The 16,352-nt window shown below is 43.8% G+C and overlaps 2 protein-coding genes across 2 annotated transcripts in view; both read right to left on the bottom strand.

Moving 5' to 3' along the window:
* The window catches only part of LOC139059222 (cytochrome P450 3A24-like), a 108,047-nt gene that overhangs the window by 48,109 nt on the left and 43,586 nt on the right, over positions 1-16,352 (bottom strand). The window lies entirely within an intron of this gene.
* The window catches only part of LOC139059223 (cytochrome P450 3A24-like), a 30,304-nt gene that overhangs the window by 12,312 nt on the left and 1,640 nt on the right, over positions 1-16,352 (bottom strand). Inside the window, exons 2-11 of the mRNA XM_070537351.1 lie at positions 14,866-15,002; positions 11,402-11,498; positions 9,575-9,627; positions 9,372-9,468; positions 7,552-7,668; positions 6,884-6,972; positions 5,852-5,997; positions 5,601-5,716; positions 4,516-4,660; positions 3,533-3,693 (exon numbers count right to left, since the gene is read on the bottom strand). Coding sequence (XP_070393452.1) covers positions 3,533-3,693; positions 4,516-4,660; positions 5,601-5,716; positions 5,852-5,997; positions 6,884-6,972; positions 7,552-7,668; positions 9,372-9,468; positions 9,575-9,627; positions 11,402-11,498; positions 14,866-14,930 — 1,086 coding nt within the window. The 5' untranslated portion in view covers positions 14,931-15,002. The remainder of the gene's footprint in view (positions 1-3,532; positions 3,694-4,515; positions 4,661-5,600; positions 5,717-5,851; positions 5,998-6,883; positions 6,973-7,551; positions 7,669-9,371; positions 9,469-9,574; positions 9,628-11,401; positions 11,499-14,865; positions 15,003-16,352) is intronic.

The following is a 16,352-nucleotide window of genomic DNA, read 5'->3' as shown; positions in this document are numbered from 1 at the left end:
TGCGGGTGAAAGAGGGGTCCGGATAAACTATAATAATCAGCTGCGCCCAAGGACTGCATGAAATCGTTGGATTATCAAATGCCGGAACTACTTTATCTCTCCGTTGCAGCGTTGCAGCCTCAGTATCTTATCACCATGAGAAATGCAATGAAACCTCTTACATGCATGACTGTACAATTTCATTGTGCGCTCACTACTTATCGTAGATATGGTCGTGAAAATGGCCTTGGTCGAAATCGCAGAGCCAGTTCAATACCGATAGAACACCGACTTGTTCTTTTTCTAAAGACATGTGTCACTTCTAACTGATGATTTCATTTTGAGGCTGTTTCTAAATAAGAGTTCACTATTACTTGTTTCCCAGCAAGAAAGAAAATATAGCTTGAGCTGGTAGTTTTAGTAGACTTTCTAGTGTGCAACCGAAAGTGTCAGTGCCCGCTTTCATAAGTGTGTGTGGGGGGGGGGGGGGGCAAATGAGATTCTGTGCCCCCCCCTCAACTTTTGATAGTGCGGGGCAAAGTGCCCCCTCTTCCCCCCCCCCCGCAGATATATATTATATTGAAAAAAAAAATAAGGGCCCTATTTGGTGATGTATACCAAGAATTTGCACTGCGTAGGTTGCTTAGGTACTCTGAAAACATGAACTGACTGATCGTCTTATACCAATTTTTGTGCGTTATAAACGGGATTTGGTTGTTTTCTTCCGGTACACCTGGTAATATATACGGGGCCCGGTGATTATATTATTCGACCCACGAAACGATGTTCCGAGTGACGAGCGATTTATGTTTATTCTGTGTAGTTTCATTACAGCCTTTGTAGCAAGTTCCTCATTGAAGCGTTGAGGGTGTCATACTGCCGTTAATCTAGATGTTTCCTAGTCTCCTAAAACAACGCACGAGATACGGGCGTGAAATTCTGCCAAAATAGGGAAATTTTAGGTTCAATGAGTTGCGAAAGTTTCACTTTCTTGCTTTAAATGCAAGTGTCGCAGACAATTACTCAACCCTTGTTTTTTTTCGTGTATTTTCATGAAATACCTTCCGTCACGAATTACGTTTGAATGTCGATAAATGTCCAAGTTATGGAATTTTATCTCAAGGTGCAGGAGAATCCACATAGAAAGCAAGTCAAGGTGAGAGAATGACTCGTTGCATTTTATATTGACCCATCATAATGACGTAGTAAATAAATATTCATTTATTGTACAGTCAGTCATGCTACGCTTACTCATTAAATATATTGAATCACCCGCTCAATGTGCATGCAAGAGTATATTCGGCCCAAGCACTACGGCAAGGGAAGAATTATTCTTTCGCGATTACTACTGAAACGTCTCACTTGAAACGTCTCGTCAAAGACGGTAGTGCCTTCATGAAAGCGGCCGTGTGAAGCGATACATTTCTCTCAGAATTGAAATGGGCGTACTTTAATAGCAGAATTCTCAATTTACTGAAATCTTATTGTCCACTGTCTATTCCTTGCAACCACTGCACAGTAACGGTAAAAATAAGTCGCGTCCACAAAACGTGCCCGCCGTGACTGAAGGGCATATTACGAGATTTGTAGTTTGTTTCTCCGGTGTTCTCGGTGAGCTAAACAAGGCATTTGTTTATATCTAGGGAAAATTAGGGGCATGGTGTGGATAAGTTCTAGGCAGTGTCCCAAATGAGTGGGAAAATTGCGCATTTTCCAATAGAATACGTATACAAGTTGTACATAGCGTTATTAGTATGTTTTACTAGCGGTGTAAGACTTAGACGGCTGCGCTAATTACAATAATTGAGGTCCAATGTTGTGAACATAAGGGCAACAATACGCCAAGTCTATGTCCCATGGTAAATATGTGTTGATCAAATACAGCGTTAAAAATAAATTGTAAACAAGCGTTAGAAAGTATCACGCGACTGCTATTAGCTAAGTCTCCTAACGTACCAAGAGAACTCTGTGTTTCAGATATTTTATACTTTGAAGGAATAGGAAGCATTTTAAGTGCAATGTGTAGCGTATAATTTTAACCTTTTTTGGCTTGTTTAGAAACGTTACAAATAATGATTAAACCCTGATCTTTTTTCTTCTAACTTTTTCATGCGTGATATATTAGTTACGCCTGGTGTCCTCCCTGAACTAAAGAAGGCAGCTTCGTTACGTTTGATGACTGTTAGGACGACTGAAAGGGTGATGTGGAGGTGAAGTTCAAAACAGATGGTTAATTGGGGCTATCGCAATAAATAGCGTACGCAAGCACTCCACAATGTTTGAGCACGTCTGATGAGCGGGGAAGAATTGATCCCGCTGGCCTGGCAGAACCTAAAAGCCGTCAAGACCAAAGTTAGCGAAAATTGGTGGTACATATGGAAACTCTCTGTGTGAAGTTAAATGCGGTTTGATCAAACACATCTCTTGCAGAAAAATTCGTATTCAAGTGTAAGAGCTTCTGGTATGACCACCGTCAGCTATGCTTTCCAGTATCCCGACATAGCTGTAGTTTACAACAGGTTTATATTTTGTAGAAAGCGTAGGTGGGACATGATAACTGCAATGTGGGACAAAGTTTCTACGCTCCTGGTCTCCTGACCCACACACACACACTCTAGAAATAGTTGCTACGCCACTGCCACTATTAACGACTCTTTGGCATCTAAGATGTCAGTAATTGTTTGATGTGGTGGTTGTAATGTTTTAATGGTAGTTTCTACGGAGTTTCAACTGAGTTTCTGTAATCACAACAAGATATATCGTGTATCATTCGTCATTGAAGTTGTCAACAGGATTGTTATACTTAGTGTGTCTGCTGATGTGCCCATAGGGTTTCGTGATTCACTGATGACATGGAGATATGACATGGGGATAAAATATTCATAATAATATTAATAACTAACATAAAATATATCATCACCAATTACACACCCATCTTAAAGAAATTGCAAGTCGCATTACGGTCACCAATCATCTTCAAAGGATGGATGCAGCGCCAGCTCTTTTCTTCCAAATATTGGTCTTCTACATAAAGTGCGCCTCTACAGGAGGGCCAGGGTGGGCGGCCCACACCCAGTGTTTCGTCCTGCTTACCCTCCCCCTACGGCCACCATGGAATACCTATTGATGGGGTGCCCTCCTGCACGCCCAACTAAAATGGAGAACCACCTTGCGAACTTCAGCAGAACAGATTTGCCATGATCCATGTTCCCTATGCTTCGAATTGTCGATTAATTCGCTCTTGCGATCAGATCTACTAGCCTCATGGTTAGCTAAGATGGCAAAGCGACCGCCCCGGAAATGTGTCGGTCCCGGGTCCGAATCTCAGACGAGGACGAATTTTTCTTCAACTACAAAGCGTCCTTTTCTGAGAAACGCGTGTGGGTTTTCTTTGTATTTTCGTGCTACATTCGGGAGGATGACCATTTTTCTTCCTCATGATGTATTCCCTCAACAGAAAAGTATTGGCGCCGCCACCCCTGTTCCACATTCTGATTGCGTTTCGTACATATATAACCGCGCTTGCTCATCTTCACCGTCAAAATGTACTCACATGTGTGGCGAAACATTCATCCGCTTCTCTGCGGAGCTTGTCCTGCGCATCGGGATTAAGGGCGAGAAGATGGGCGGCGAATGCGAGGACGGATGAGGTGGTATCGTGGGCGGCGACGAAGAACAGAACGCATTGCGCCAGGGCTTCGTCTTCTGTCAAGGCTGAACGGCAAGTTTAATCACGTGGTCAAAGCAAACCGCGTTGCACTCCCACCGCATGCCGTTGTGTTACTCCAATAAAGTGTCAAAGGATAACTATAAACAATTCATATAGACGGTTTGACCTTTGTACAGGAAGTACGGACTCCTCCTACAAGAACATTGTTAAACCTGTGGAAGTGAGGGCAACTGAAAATGGCAGCTCTTAGACACGCAGCTTTACTATTTTACAATTAAGCTGCTATAATGTAGCTCATTTAACGCAGAGTGCTTGCAAAACAAAAAGAAAGAGAATACGAAATTCACCAAATAAGGAGAGAGGCAAATTTCTGCTCTGTGTACCCATGCTGTATTTTAAAGCCTGCTGCTTAAGCAAGTAAAGAATAACGCATTAGCTTACTAGCGATGGATGCCTAAGTATTATAACCTCCAGAACAAACTGAACCGTTGGGGCTCATGCTGTACATACATGAGACAATCATATTGGAGCGCACATCTCAGGCGTACTCTTCGCGTAGCGTCTCCCGGCGTCTGTGCGCACAACCCACCCTTCCCTCCTTCTTTTTCCCCTTCCCACGAAACCGCTTTCTAATTCCGCCTGAAATAGGTGCCATTTTATTTGCCATTAAATCGGATACCTAATGGTATGAACATTAGCCATGATAAGGCGGATATAATTATTCTTGATAAGGCAGCCCAATGTGAACTCGCAGACACAATGAAGGGTACCGAACGTGCGCTCCAAATACTCTCCATGTGGTTGCTGCTTGGCCAACGATATGTTACAAAACTGCTCAAGTCATTACTACTTAATTACTCACTCACCCTTCGTGACAAACTTCTCGTTGCTCTTTACTTCAGAGTCAATGTCGAATATTTTTGTGCGTTCCTTTCCGGGCGCAGTTTCAACACCATCGCCAAGAGTTCCTTCCTTGGCATCCATCATGAGTTGCAAGAAGTCTTCATGACGCTATAAATACAAGTCATGTTCGATTTGCCAACACGTACATTCTCTCAACGGTAATTTTTTTTATTTGTAGACACTCGGCTGGCAGCCATATTTTACATAAAAAAGATAATATCATTCGATGCTAATGCATTCACTCTGCTCGGCACTCCCCCCACCCCACCCACCCCCGCCCTTGCCACTTCCTCAAATTGGTAAGGACGCACAACTAATTGAAATTTGATCAAAATTGTTCTCTGGTACATGAACGTCTGACGTAATGCCGTATTTCCATGCTTTCTATGCACACACGTGTAGTCTTGAACAGTGTGAAAGTTATACGGCACCACACTTCCTTCCGCCGCAGCTGAGACTCAGAACCACGGTCCGTTTTCACAAAAAATGATGTTATGCTAGAATTATTCGTAAGATAGAATTCCAGCCAATGTTGATGCTGGACATATCATTAGCAAATGCAGCGGCCCTATCGCAAAGAGCAATTACGAAAGAAAAGCCTTAAAGAATTCGGCCACGCATTTTTGCTTCAGTCTTGCCAAATGTCGTTAACATTTACATATATCTTAACCCTGCCTCTGGGTGGTCTCAACCCGAACAAATCGGCTGACTAGGGTGTCTTCTAATTTGTTGATTATATGCGAGAACTCACCTACGCAGCATCGCGTGGCCAAGAACATCGTTATACCTGGATGATATATATGTCGACATAAAGAATACCAAAGCAACTAGTGTTTTGTAAACGCTAGGGTTGATAGCATAACCATACAATAAATTTTGGTGCTTTTTTACAATAGTGTGTACGACGGTGTGTACAACAATGAGACCATGGTGAGAAGCACAAATGGGTCCACAGATAACGCCATGCCTCCCCCCCCCCCCACCCCTTTCCTGGAGGTGGTCCTGGATTCCCTCCTGGTGACAAAAAACGACCATGCAATATACTTACATGGTGTCCTCGCCTTCTCTCTTGAATAATTGCCACACAGACCTCTTTCAAGTATCGAAATGGCTCAGGGTCGAGAAGTTTAATCTTCAAGACTTTCAATAGTACCGGGCATAAAACTGAAAAAAAGAAACAAATGACATTTCCAAGATGGGGGAGAGAGAGAGGATGCATCCCTACATTTGTGATGGCTGGGTGTCACGCCACTTTATTTAAATAAAAGCGGAGAGATGTAGAGACATATCTGCCCTTACTGAACAACACGACAGGCAGTCTCATCCCGCCAGAGAATGCCTTCGAGGCTTTCGTCACAAATTCGTTGCTTGCATCTTTGTACGAGTCAAGTTCGGTGCCGAAAGCGCACTTTGCTATGACGTCCAGTGTATAACGGCTGTAAAACCTGAGCAAGAAACAAAAATTGTCATTTGTTATCGCGTACTCATAGGTTGCAAAGCTGTAAGCCGCTCACGGAATGAAAAAAATAAAATATGGCTTCTACTAGTTCTATCAGAAAATAGGTATGTGTAAATTCTTAACGTCGCTGTCCCGCCTGCATTATATAGCGCGTGAGCAGGCTAAATTGCCTAAATCTTTAGGAATAATGGGAGAAATACGTGCCTTCTTGAATACCCAAAAGAGGCCAGAAACATAAATTCCCGATACAAAAAAAAGTGGGGGCCACTAAGAACGACATTGTCTTGAAACACAAGTTTTCGATCTAAAGGCTTTGTGAATTCGGTGGTTGATGTAAAATTAGATCTAAAAAATTTAATTATGGCGTTTTACGCGCCAAAACCACTTTCTGATTATGAGGCACGCCGTAGTGGAGGACTCCGGAAATTTCGACCACCTGGGGTTCGTTAACGTGCACCTAAATCTAAGTACACGGGTGTTTTCGCATTTCACCCCCATCTAAATGCGGCCGCCGTGGGCGAGATTCGATTGCGCGACCTCGAACTCAGCAGCCTAACACCATAGCCACTGAGAAACCACGGCGGGTAAAAGTAGATCTACGCATTACAGGTTCGCAGCAAGATCGCACCTGGAGTGGTCAACAGCAGTTGAACAAAGAATGTCCCTGGAGCCAAATTGCGACAAAAGAACTCCTCGTGAGAGCGTTTCACAGATGCAAGCGCGATAATATTGATGGTAATTTACAGTATCGTCAAAAATATGCTGTGGCTATTTGCTTGGCATACACTATATTTGCGGAAATAAAACGCTTAACTCTGGAATATTGGTGTCTCGATCTTTAAAGGAGAACAGGGAACTAAGTAAGTATTTACCACTTGAGATCCACGTCTTTTCCCTCTTCAGCGGCTTTCCCAAGGTGCTCCGACGAAATTTTGGCACAGTCCTGAATCATGTCGTTCATCTGAAGCAGAGTATAGCATTCAACAACAACGATTTACTTCGCGCAGTAAGGTCTGAAAACAACGTTGAAGTGCAATAGGAGCATTGAATTGTTACAACGCAACTTTCACATAACCCTTGAAAGTGTCATGTGCAATTTCAGCATGGCTGGTCAGTTAAACATTCTACAGTTTACAAGCTGAATATCCGACAATCAATTTCGTCAGTATCATATACGGGAAAGCATGGGAATGCCAGAGCTTCTTCACGCGTCTTTCAACATATTAGCGCTTCGTTTTATGACGATGGTATGTATTACCTTTCAAACACTAAAGTGGATGTCTATTGCTTGCTTACACAAGAACAGGTGAAATGCAAGAACGCTCGCACACTTAGATTTAGGCACACGTTAAGGAACCCCAAAGGACCGGAAGAAATTAATACTCCAACTCCTATTGGATGCCTCCAACTACGGCATCCCTCATAATTAGATAGTGGATTTGGCGTGCAAGAACTCAGAATTTATTACTGCTTGTAATGTGAAACCAATATTGTTTGGCTTTGATACGTGTTCTGGCGTTCCTATTCGAAAAGAACTTACCCTGCGCAGCTTGCCCATGGTGAATGCAGGACTTGACGAGGGCCTGATTTTCCTCCAAATGTCTACAGGCGCTGTGGTCATCATGTTGTCCAAAATTGGTTCGAAAAAATCTATTATCTGGCGCAATAAAAACACAGTTAGTCATCTTATCGTTGTAAGTGAGGTGTGCCAGTATTACTTTCAAAGTACATGAGCTGACTTAACTATCCCAGTCGCACAGGCTATAGCTTGGCCAATTCAATAGGAAGTGTCCGTCAGGCTTCGTCTGTTATGTAGATAGTTATGACGGCGGATATTTACGCATTCTTTATACTGCTGATTTGCTGACAATGATGGCTAGAGAGGTTCGCATGTTTCCAAGTTTTACCATTAGTCGAACGTTTCAAAAACAAGCAGTCGCCACTGCAAGCGTTCATTTGATGATTCACACCAAACCTTGCTCTCACTTTCCTTTGCAAACTCCAGCAAGAAAAAGCACTTGTCGTTAGTACTCCAGATGACACATTAATTGAACGCGGCCCAGTGCATGTATGCTTTAGGGACCCAGTTCTCTATCGTCTATCTTCTAGCTTAAGGATACCAAAAAACAATAGTACGAATTGGCACTGCATAAGAATAACTAATTCCAAGAAACGTCGCTCATTGTAGTGCTCTTTAGATCAACTCTTTATTGAGAATCATTACGTTAGAATAACCAACTTATAACGATAGAAACCTTAGTAAGTTGTTAGGAATTCACGTTATAAAACGGCAGGCCTACAAAACACTCCAGAAGAAGGGAAAAAAACGACACAGGGGGATTTGTGCAGTCCTTTTCGTTGCTCCTGTGTCGGTGCTCTGCAAGCCTGCCTTTTCATACCATGAACCATCTTTTTGGGACACGTGACTGACCCTGCACAGGAAAGGGAACCAGGGTCCGTATTACGTAACAATTCGTTTCATCCGACTGTGTCATTGGCCCGAACGAAGCCACGCCCCAAGTTTATCGCCGAGATCGGCCATTCAGCGAGACGGCTCATGAGAAATAAATATAATCGCACGAAAAGAATCCTCACAAAGTGTGGCCCCTTGACTTGTAGTCACAAAACTTCTCTTATACGTAAATTTTGTCCATCACATTGGCAATCGCCGTGGCCGTCGTATCGTTTTCACGCTAATCACTATCTAGAATGTTGGATATGCCCGAAAGACGGCTGATTACGAAATGCTCTCGCATAAGAGGTTCTGCTAATGCTGCTTAAGGAGCACTGCAATTCAGCTAATACGCACGACTCCAACAATAAGGGTAGCATATGAGTAACGAAATGCGATTAAATGCACAGGACAAGCGCTCGACAAGTACAAGTGCTTCCCTATTGCATTTTTTTCGCATTTCGTTCCTCTCGTGCTATCCGTATATTTATGAACACAGGGCGTGTCTTCATGAAATTGTTGCTTCATTCTTTCCGTTAGTGCCTTCCACAATGACTTCCGATTTTTCGAAGCTTATATTGTTTTTATTTCAGTGGGTGTAGGAAATTGCCGGTTTACTTCTTATTTTACATATTTGCGATGTTACTGCCCCACCTTGGAATATACTTCGAATATATTTGCTCTATTACACAGATTTTTTTTATTTTGTTCTACTCGTTCTTAGGTGGTATTTCATGTCTGCTACGGCCTATCTGCCTATTCTACTCTCCCTATGCACGGTGTGTACCTAGTGCCGACTGTACAACAACCCTCTCCCGAATTCAATAACCTGTTGCGGGCTTTCTTATGCAAAGAGACAACGGTAAGAACTAAGCCAAGAACATATGCAAGGTCATCTCTTTACGTACCCGTCTGTTACAGAGGATTGGAAAATCCTTCACGAGCACAAGCTTCACCATATCAGGCTCACCAACCGACAATGCGGGCCTGCCTCCCTCGAAATACCTGGAGTGTTGAAGTACGTGTTAAAAAGAACGAACCGTGCATATCTTCAAGTTAGAATCATCTGTGATGGCTCACGTGTCTGCGGCAAGCAAATAAGGCTACATACCCAAATATCCTTCCCATCTTCAGGTAGCGTTCTTGATCCAAAGTGTGCACAGGCTGGTCAAAACAAAATAATACGATTAAAAAATAAGCTCGTCTTTTCGCGGACCCACATTCTCTTCATTTTTGTTCCCCCGCGATATACAAACATTGATAACGCATTATTGTCATTGCGTCATATGTACCTTTCTTTATTGCTGCTCAGAACGCAGTAATACGGGCAACAGTTAAAGGAAACAAACGTAGCAGTTGAAACTTGGGCATAAAGTGTCATGTTTGCCTCCTGAATGTCAAATAAACTTCTCCTTAGATGTGTTCTCAACAAACATGTAGATCCATCGTACGACGAAGTTTAAACTGAACACGATAAGCTTGGAATATCTCGAGCACATTCTTTTGGTATTCCTGTCCAGATTGGGAATTTTTTTAATGTTTCCAATTATTGCAGTGAAAGCACTTCAGGGGCGAATCTTTTCACATAGTAAATATTCTGCTGTCTCCAACTTCGTTTGCATAACCCTACGCGTTATCTTATGGTGATCGTGCTTTTCGTTGTATGAATGAAAATATTACTACATCGCAAGTGAAAGAAAAATAAAAAGGAAATAAAAGAAGAGAGTGTACTAATCAGCGAGAACTAAGTGCGAAATTCGACATAGTTTGGCATTTCACAAACGAGCCTCGTCGAAGAAACCAAACTCTAGCGATTCGTGCAGCTATTGCTTAGTGTTTACGCACTCAGTAAATACATAAGAAGATAATGCTTGGCGAAATATATAATGAGTAAACTTTGAAAGGGCTTTTACGAACACTCTAAAATAAGTAAATGAGGTAATGGAGGTCCTCTGCCGTCTAACTGGCCAACTGCAGGACATGTAGAGAGAAAGTATGTTAAAAAAAATCCCGCATGACAGAAATTAAACAAAAAACATATTGCGCGTATATCAATCTGTCTGTCAGAAATAGAAGGTACGCTCTCGTATAGTCGTTGAATTACAGAAACCAACGTGTACTCAAGATTTAGGTGCACGTTCAAGATCTCCAAGTGTCAAACTTTTGTCTCAATAGTCCTCAACGCCGTCGCTCTTCACTGTCCCAATTCTGTCTTTTTATTTATTTATTTTCATGCTTTTTTAATTATAAGTATTTGCGTATGCTTGTACTGAATTTTAACTGTAAGGATTATCTGTAAGGTGCAGCCAATATAAAAATTATGGGGTTTTATGTGCCAAAACCACTTTCTGATTATGAGGCACGCCGTAGTGGAGGACTCCGGAAATTTCGACCACCTGGGGTTCTTTAACGTGCACCTAAATCTAAGCACACGGGTGTTTTCGCATTTCGCCCCCATCGAAATGCGGCCGCCGTGGCCGGGATTCGATCCCGCGACCTCGTGCTCAGCAGCCCAACACCATAGCCACTGAGCAACCACGGCGGGTGCAGCCAATATAATTTACTGGGAGCGAAGGCTTCTTGTCCTTTATTTATAGTTTGCGTACATTATCGCTAGTTCAGAAAATTTTAAGCGTAATTTGACGCGCATTTAAGTTGGCGTGTTTCTGTTTTAGAATATCAGTTGGGAGTCAGCGCCTGTCTCATGCACATTTATTTAACTTTACGTTGCCGAAAAACTAGAGCGACATTCAATATACATTCTAAGATCGTAGCCTCGAGCCCGAGGGAGCAACATGGTGTCGGTTTCATGCCGCAATAATCGGGATTCTGTGAAGAAGTCACAGTTACACCGAAAACAAATCAAAATGAGCAGTTTGAGCTCACCCACTTGCTATGGTGCGCAGATAATCGTTTGTAAGTGACCCATGCGGCCTACCTTGTACAGAAGGCCGGTGGCTGGTCCAAACAAACAGGAGAACTTTTCGTGAACGACATTTTGATTTTTCCAGTAGTTTTTGCTTCTTGCTGCATACCTGTCAAATTATTCACGATAATGAAGATGATCATTGGTACGGTGTGAATGACGCAATTAAATGCTATACCGAGAGAAGGAAGCGCCAGCAGTAAAAGAAAAATATATAAACGTTTTCATAACCAAAGCACAAAACCAATGTCCAATCTGTGCCGTTTCTTTTGACCTAAAAATAAGGAGAATACACTGAAAACATTAGAACAGTGAACGTACTAGCCGGCGGTAGGCGTGCGCTCTGGTTTTTATCGTGCATGTTAATTTGTCAGAAGGCGCCAGAAATTTCGAAAGAACCGTTAAATATAGACCATGACTCCACAAAAAAACTTACTTTCACAAATGGAGTAAGGAACTCCCATATTCGTGATACTGCTGCAAAGGCGAAAGCGAACTTCAGCGTTTTGTCGATGGCCTGTTGCTCTCCAGAAACGTTTAGCCGGAAGTGTAGCATGAGTGCGTGAAAAACAGCCTAAACACAGGCTCGAAGGCATTGGACTTTGCCTAACGGTAAAACAAAGCTTCAAAGTCCAATGCCTTCGTCCAAACACAAAGTCCAAACACATCCGCGACAGGGATGTGTTTGATGCTGTGTATGACTTCCTTGAAGCAACAAAACGTTGGCGATCCCTATTACACTTTTTTGCAAATCATTGTATATCTAAATCGTTCAATGAACCTTTTATTTCACTGAATTGCAACTGTCCACTCATCTTCTGACTGCACAACTATACAATATTGCAGCAATGTTGGCTTGGGAGCTGTTCTTGTGCAGCGGCAGGAGGGCACAGAAAGAGTACTTTCCTATGCCAGCAGAACACTCTCACGCACAGAGGCTAATTACTCCACAACTGAGAAGGAATGCCTCACCGTACTATATTGTGTCTTGGTACGGCCCTGGCTCCCCCCTGCTTTTTTTTTCCCTTTTTTCCCCCCTTTTTTCTGCTTCTATTTCTTTTCTTTCCTCCCCGCGTGCCCACTCTCACGCTCTTGTCCCTTCGTCTTGAGAATGAGGCTCACAGACGTCGGACGACAACGCCTGTTCCCTCTTGTAATCTCTCTCTTTAAAACCAGCCGCCAGCGACAACACCCGCACGTGACGTCACTGCACTAACCCTTTAAAACTAACACGCCGAAGATGACGAGGCCGCCTTTGACGAAGATAGGTCCACCTATCGAAACTTTGGCCAGCCTGTCTGAGGTACTTCAACCCTGTTTAAAAAAGTTTATACCACAGTATGGGCAGTTATGAAATTTCGCCCATATGTGTATGGCCGCCACTTCACAGTTATCAGCGACCACCGTTCACTGTGTTGGTTGACAAACCTTAAAGACCCTTCGGGACGACTGGCGTGTTGGAGCCTACGGCTGCAAGAGTTTGACATGACTGTCAAGTACAAGTCGGAGAAACGACATACGGATGCTGACTGCCTGTCTCGATCGCCAATAGAGTCGTCTCCTCCACCCGAAGAAGACTCGGCATTCCTCTGTGTTCTGGACACATCCACCTTCGCCCAACAACAGCGGGACGACCCTGAGTTGCTTGAACTCACCAATTACTTAGAGGGCAAATCTGCAAAACCGCCTAGAGTTTTCGCAAAAGGACTGTTGTCGTTTTGTTTGCGGGCCAAAGTCCTCTACAAAAGAAACTTTTCTTCGACCGGGTCCCCCTATCTGCTCATCATTCCTGCAGCTCTTCGTACGGAAGTACTTCAAGCCTCGGTTCCTCGCAGACCATTTGACCTAATCGGAATGGATATATTGGGTCCACTTCCTAGTTCTACTGCAGGGAATCGCTTTGTTATCGTAGCAACCGACTCTCTCAAACGTTACGCTGAAACAAAGGCAATCCAGAGAAGCACAGCCGCCGATGTGGCGCGCTTTTTCATTGAGCACATTGTGTTGCGCCACGGCGCACCAACCGTCCTAATAACAGACCGAGGAACCGCATTCACGGCTGCGCTTTTAGATCACGCCTTGCTGCTAAGTGGAACGGTGCATCGAAAATCAACCGCCTACCATCCGCAAACCAACGGATTAACAGAACGCGTATACAAAACAATCGAAGACATGCTCTCCATGTACGTGGATGCTGAACATAAAAATTGGGACGACATCCTACCATATATCACCTTTGCATATAACACGGCGAAATAAGAGACGATGCGCATGACTCCGTTCACCCTTGTTCATGGACGGGATGTACAAACGATGTTGGATGCGATGCTTCCACATGACTTTGACGACACTGATACGAATGCCGTTGTGTTTATGCAACGCGCAGAAGAGGCTCGGCAACTCGCGCGCTTGCGGATCTGCCAGCAGCAAGACTACGACGCAGGGCGCAATGATCTTTACCATCGAATCTATGACGTCGGTGACAGAGTGTGGGTTTGGACACCCATACGGAAACGAAGCCTCTCCGAGAAGCTGTTAAGGCGCTACTTCAGACCATATCGAGTATTGCGCCGACTCAGTGACGTCACGTACGAGGTCGTCCCCGATAGTCCCTATTGTACGCGGCGCCGCACGCACCATCCTGAACTTGTGCACGTTGTCCGCATGAAGCCGTATGTGAGCGAATAACTATATGCGAGATACCCTTACTTCCGCAAGTGACACTTCTGGTCTAGCATCGGGACGATGCTCTCTTACGGAGGGACAAATGACGCGTCTATTCTTCTATGCAGATCACAACAAAGATAGGGACATTAACGGACTTCATCTAGTGGGTCAGGGGGATTCGGCGTGGACAAAGATGTGTCTCTGGCCTGTTTCGTATTTGAACAAGTCCTGCGGTTCTTGAAGGTCTCCCTGTCTACTATCCGCGTTGTACTGCGACAATATATTCCTTTCTGTCCAGTCTTATTCTTTATAGTTCTCCACTTTACGGTTCTTATCTGAGCGTTTCCTACAGCTACCCAATTACCGTCTCATCTTCCATTGCAGGTACGTGCCATATATGAGCATCCTCATTATCATCATCATCGTCGTCGTCGTCGTCGTAGTCATCGTCATTATTAAACAAAAAAAACTAATAAAATCTCAAGGTCTCGTTAATACCTTTTCTAATTTGTCTGCACAGGACCCGAAAAGGTAGCCAGCATCTCCGCAGTCACGGATTTTTGTGAAGCCACTAAGAAAAGAAAAAATAAACGCGAACGTGGCTAATATCCGGGAGTGTTCTATTCGGAACTGCGCTCTAAACCTGTACTTCAGGAGCACACGCCTCCAACATTCTGGCACGAGGCACAAAATGCTTCTTTCTAGTCTGAAAATGACACAGACCGAAACATAGACGAAGCCGAGTATTCAACTGAATGAAACAAGCGAAAGAAACGTGCAATGAAAATCAGGCGAACAAGATTACTTACAGGTAAAACAAAATGCAGGCAGTCACAGCCAGGAGCAGCCACTCGGGAATGTTCATCAGCGCCATCGTTCTCTTGTTCAGCGCCGTTGCGTCTGAACGCGAGGCTTGGTTCGCAGCGTGCGCGCGGCGAGGTCACATCTGAGCGCAATCGAGGAGCAAAATGCAAATGCAAAATGTTTGCTCGAAAAACAGCTCGGTGGAGACAACGCTTCGCCCCACTTCGGAACAAACGTCTGTCCAATCGCGAGGTTATGCACAAGTGGGTCTCTTCGGGGGAGGTGCGGATAAACGCGAAAAGGGAGCAAAGCACTATCGACAGTATTGGAGCAGGTGAAAGGCCACAGGAGCTATACGCTCGTCGTAAGCCACCGCCTTCACGCGAACACTACTCGTGCGCTGCCCCGTAGGGGAGCTGTGCAGTCGAGACTCGTGTCATGAAAGTAGAGATCACTTCGTCGCACGACACACGAACGTACGTCCTTGACTGAAAGGAGTGTTCAACGGGTGATGGAATAGGGGTCTCCTGTTTAACCCTCGTGGCGCAACCACGTTTTTCTGTCTTTTATTTAAGTTTTTTTTTAGAGCACGTGGCGCACCATTTCGTTCTTAATCAGGTTCAACCTTTTGAACTGAGATAAGACGAAAACACAACAGACACACTGGTGTACTCGTAATTCAAAGAATTCGGGTCTGTTCAGTATGAGTGGTAAGCGTGAGTTTATTTTTGACAATTTTCCTACGTAATGTACGGCGCGTATGATAGTAAATGTCGATAAATGTGGTTGCAGAATAAGGCATGGCGACCGCTGAAATCTACATTTTGGATCCACACATTGTGAAGACGGACATAAGTGCCCCCAGAACCAAGGAAAAGCTCTGCGGAAGAAAGAGCAAGACAAATTACAACTCCGAGAGTGAAAATGTCAAATTCTTTCTCTTGCAATAATTGGCATTATACTCGGGCACAACGTGACGGAACGGTTGAGAAAAGTCAACAGAAACAAGCTATATAAATATTGCACCCGACGTTGAAAGACCAGCCAATGTTATGCCCAGGCTGGTATAAAATACTGACACGCTATTTCGATTGTTTTCGGCTGTAATTATTTGCAATAAGTCTTTTAGATCATTTTCAGGTCTAATTATTTGCAAAGATGACGAGCAGATCTTCTGACAACATAGGTAGAGCGCTGCCCAAGGCAATATATGACAATATAATCTTTGCAAGTGCAATATTAGGCGCTGATGTCGGTAAATAAAGCGTAATAAATGCAACATATGTTTGCCGGGTTATTCGCACGTTGTCGAGCTTGAGGAGGTTAGTTAAAGTAAAAATGTTTCTTTGTTGACTGACACATAACAGCACAGTCACCGCAGCAACATAACTACGCAAAAGAGATGATAAGACGTGTTTTCAATTACTTGTAGCATTAGCCAAGTACGATTGGCAATCAGTAAATGCTAACAGCCGCCCGAGCACTGTCGTCC

Source organism: Dermacentor albipictus, chromosome 4 (genome assembly GCF_038994185.2).
Source record: "Dermacentor albipictus isolate Rhodes 1998 colony chromosome 4, USDA_Dalb.pri_finalv2, whole genome shotgun sequence".
NCBI lineage: Eukaryota > Metazoa > Arthropoda > Arachnida > Ixodida > Ixodidae > Dermacentor > Dermacentor albipictus.
The sequence above is the reverse complement of the archived record's forward strand: the minus strand, read 5'-3'. Positions and strand labels throughout refer to the sequence as shown.